This window comes from Austrofundulus limnaeus, unplaced genomic scaffold (assembly GCF_001266775.1).
Source record: "Austrofundulus limnaeus strain Quisiro unplaced genomic scaffold, Austrofundulus_limnaeus-1.0 Scaffold1404, whole genome shotgun sequence".
In the NCBI taxonomy this organism is placed as follows: Eukaryota; Metazoa; Chordata; class Actinopteri; order Cyprinodontiformes; family Rivulidae; genus Austrofundulus; species Austrofundulus limnaeus.
The window spans coordinates 52,127-54,792 of record NW_013953806.1 but is presented as its reverse complement, the minus strand read 5'-3'; the positions used below and the strand labels follow the sequence as shown (position 1 = coordinate 54,792).

At 48.7% G+C, this 2,666-nt stretch overlaps 1 protein-coding gene across 1 annotated transcript in view; it reads left to right on the top strand.

Annotated features, from left to right (window-relative positions):
* Positions 1–1,070: 1,070 nt before the first annotated feature.
* The window catches only part of LOC106535281 (ephrin type-A receptor 7), a gene marked incomplete at its 5' end in the record, with an annotated part of 15,403 nt that continues 13,807 nt past the window's right edge, over positions 1,071–2,666 (top strand). The window contains 1 exon segment of the mRNA XM_014032255.1: positions 1,071–1,135. Coding sequence (XP_013887709.1) covers positions 1,071–1,135 — 65 coding nt within the window.

Genomic DNA, 2,666 nt, shown 5'->3' with positions numbered 1-2,666 from the left:
GCTGAGGATGTGGGCTCTGTCCGTGATCCTGATGCTGAGGCCAGGCTCTGTCTCTGTCTGTGGTCCTGAAGCTGAGGATGTGGGCTCTGTCCGTGATCCTGATGCTGAGGCCAGGCTCTGTCTCTGTCCCTGAAGCTGTGGCCAGGCTCTGTCGCTGTCCGTGGTCCTGAAGCTGAGGATGTAGGCTCTGGTCCTGAAGCTGAGGCCAGTCGCTGTCTCTGTCCGTGGTCCTGAAGCTGAGGGTAGCTCTGTCTCTGTCCGTGGTCCTGAAGATAAGGCCAGGCTCTGTCTCTGTCTGTGGTCCTGAAGCTGAGGATGTGGGCTCTGTCCGTGATCCTGATGCTGAGGCCAGGCTCTGTCTCTGTCCCTGAAGCTGTGGCCAGGCTCTGTCTCTGTCTGTGGTCCTGAAGCTGAGGATGTGGGCTCTGTCCGTGATCCTGATGCTGAGGCCAGGCTCTGTCTCTGTCCCTGAAGCTGTGGCCAGGCTCTGTCGCTGTCCGTGGTCCTGAAGCTGAGGGTAGCTCTGTCTCTGTCCGTGGTCCTGAAGCTGAGGATGTAGGCTCTGGTCCTGAAGCTGAGGCCAGTCGCTGTCTCTGTCCGTGGTCCTGAAGCTGAGGGTAGCTCTGTCTCTGTCCGTGGTCCTGAAGCTGAGGGTAGCTCTGTCTCTGTCCGTGGTCCTGATGCTGAGGCCAGGCTCTGTCTCTGTCCGTGGTCCTGAAGATAAGGCCAGGCTCTGTCTATGTCTGTGGTCCTGAAGCTGAGGGTAGCTCTGTACCTGGTCCTGATGCTGAGACCAGGCTCTGTCTCTGTCTGTGGTCCTGATGCTGAGGGTAGCTCTATCTCTGTCTGTGGTCCTGAAGCAGATTCTGTGTTCTATCTTTATTCTTATGTTTTAACTGTGTTTCTGTAAGCTTTGTAATTCTGTGGTTCTGATCCATTAGTGCCTTTCTGGCTTCAGGTAGACTTTACTTTATTCTGACTGTTGTAATAAAGACAAACAGTGTTTCTTCTCTCTCTCATCATGTTCTGACCTCTGACCTCTGCTTGTTTCCTTTGTCTCTTTGCTGCAGTGGTTCTTCTGAATTCTAAAGAGACTCAGGCAGAGCTGGGCTGGACCTCCTACCCCCCCAACGGAGTAAGTTCTATTTGCTCTTCATTTACTGCTACTCCTCTGCYGGTCCACACCTCCTTTCTACAGCTCATCAATACTGTGAAGAACCACAGGTCCATATAGGCCYTTCTGACCCGCTCAGACATGCTGCCTCAGATAAATAGTTCCTCTGGTGTGGATCGATATCATTTGTGATAAGTTATAGCTCCAAGACAAATGGYCTTTTTAAAAGYACGGCCCAGTGCCACAACAGTTTGTCACACACCTCCCAGCTGACCTCTGTAAACACACATACACACACACACACACACACACACAAGATCTGTATCAAACAAGCAGTATGTGTTGGGTCATACATTACATAGGGATCTGTGTGTGTGTGTGTGTGTGTGTGATGAATGTTCAGATACACCTTCCTTTCTGAGTGTAAACACACAGCGTCCTGTTTGACCTGAGTTTATCTCCTCATCACCACCCAGAACCACTTCTCACTGGCTGCTGGTTCTATTGGATCAGGACTGAGTCAGAGTCCTTGTTTATTGGTCCAGTTTCACATGTATCAAATCCTTCTGCTGCTGAAATGATTTAGGTTTTTCTTTCTTTCAACAGCTGTTTTTAAAAAATGAAACACCACAGAGAGGAATGGACAATTTGGATTCAGTAAGAACTTTCAGTTTAACATAAAAGGAAAAAAGCAGCAGGAATCCTTCAGGGTACTTTTCTTAAAMAACTACATTTGTCCAGAAGAAAGGAAACTGGTTTTTATTTAAAACATGCTTTTAGACATTTGATTGGATTCTTGTGAGGGTTAATAATGTGTCAAGTTCAGTTTGATGCCTGTCTGATGAGGTTTACTCCCATTTCTTTGTCCTGGCAGGAAGTAATTTTGAAATGAAACTGACGTRTGCACATATGATTTTCAGTTTGTCCAAAGGGAACAGATGGAGGAGCATGAAATCTTGGCAGCAGTGGGGCTGAGAGCTGTAGAATGAACATAGTCATATTTACAGGAAAATCATCAGTGAGAAGAGCCTCCAGAATAAACTAAGTGACAAAAACACACAAAGCTGTTCAGTGTCTCCTCTGATGGTTCAGACTTTCATTATTACTCAGCCAACTGCTTTATGACGAGTCCAGGGTTACACAGCTCAGTCTGTTAGACCTTTGTTAGAGAGGGGAAAAACCCACAGAAGTCCCAGAAATAACTTCAAACTGACACTGACTAAAGGACACTACTGGACTGTCTGAGACCCACCTGTCCACAGGTACAGGACTGTCTGAGACCCACCTGTCCACAGGTACTGGACTGTCTGAGACCCACCTGTCCACAGGTACAGGACTGTCTGAGACCCACCTGTCCACAGGTACTGGACTGTCTGAGACCCACCTGTCCACAGGTACAGGACAGTCTGAGACCTCTGCACACAGGTACAGGACTGTCTGAGACACCTGTCCACAGGTACAGGACTGTCTGAGACACCTGTCCACAGGTACAGGACTGTCTGAGACACCTGTCCACAGGTACAGGACCACTCCAGCTGTTTAGGGTCTGAAG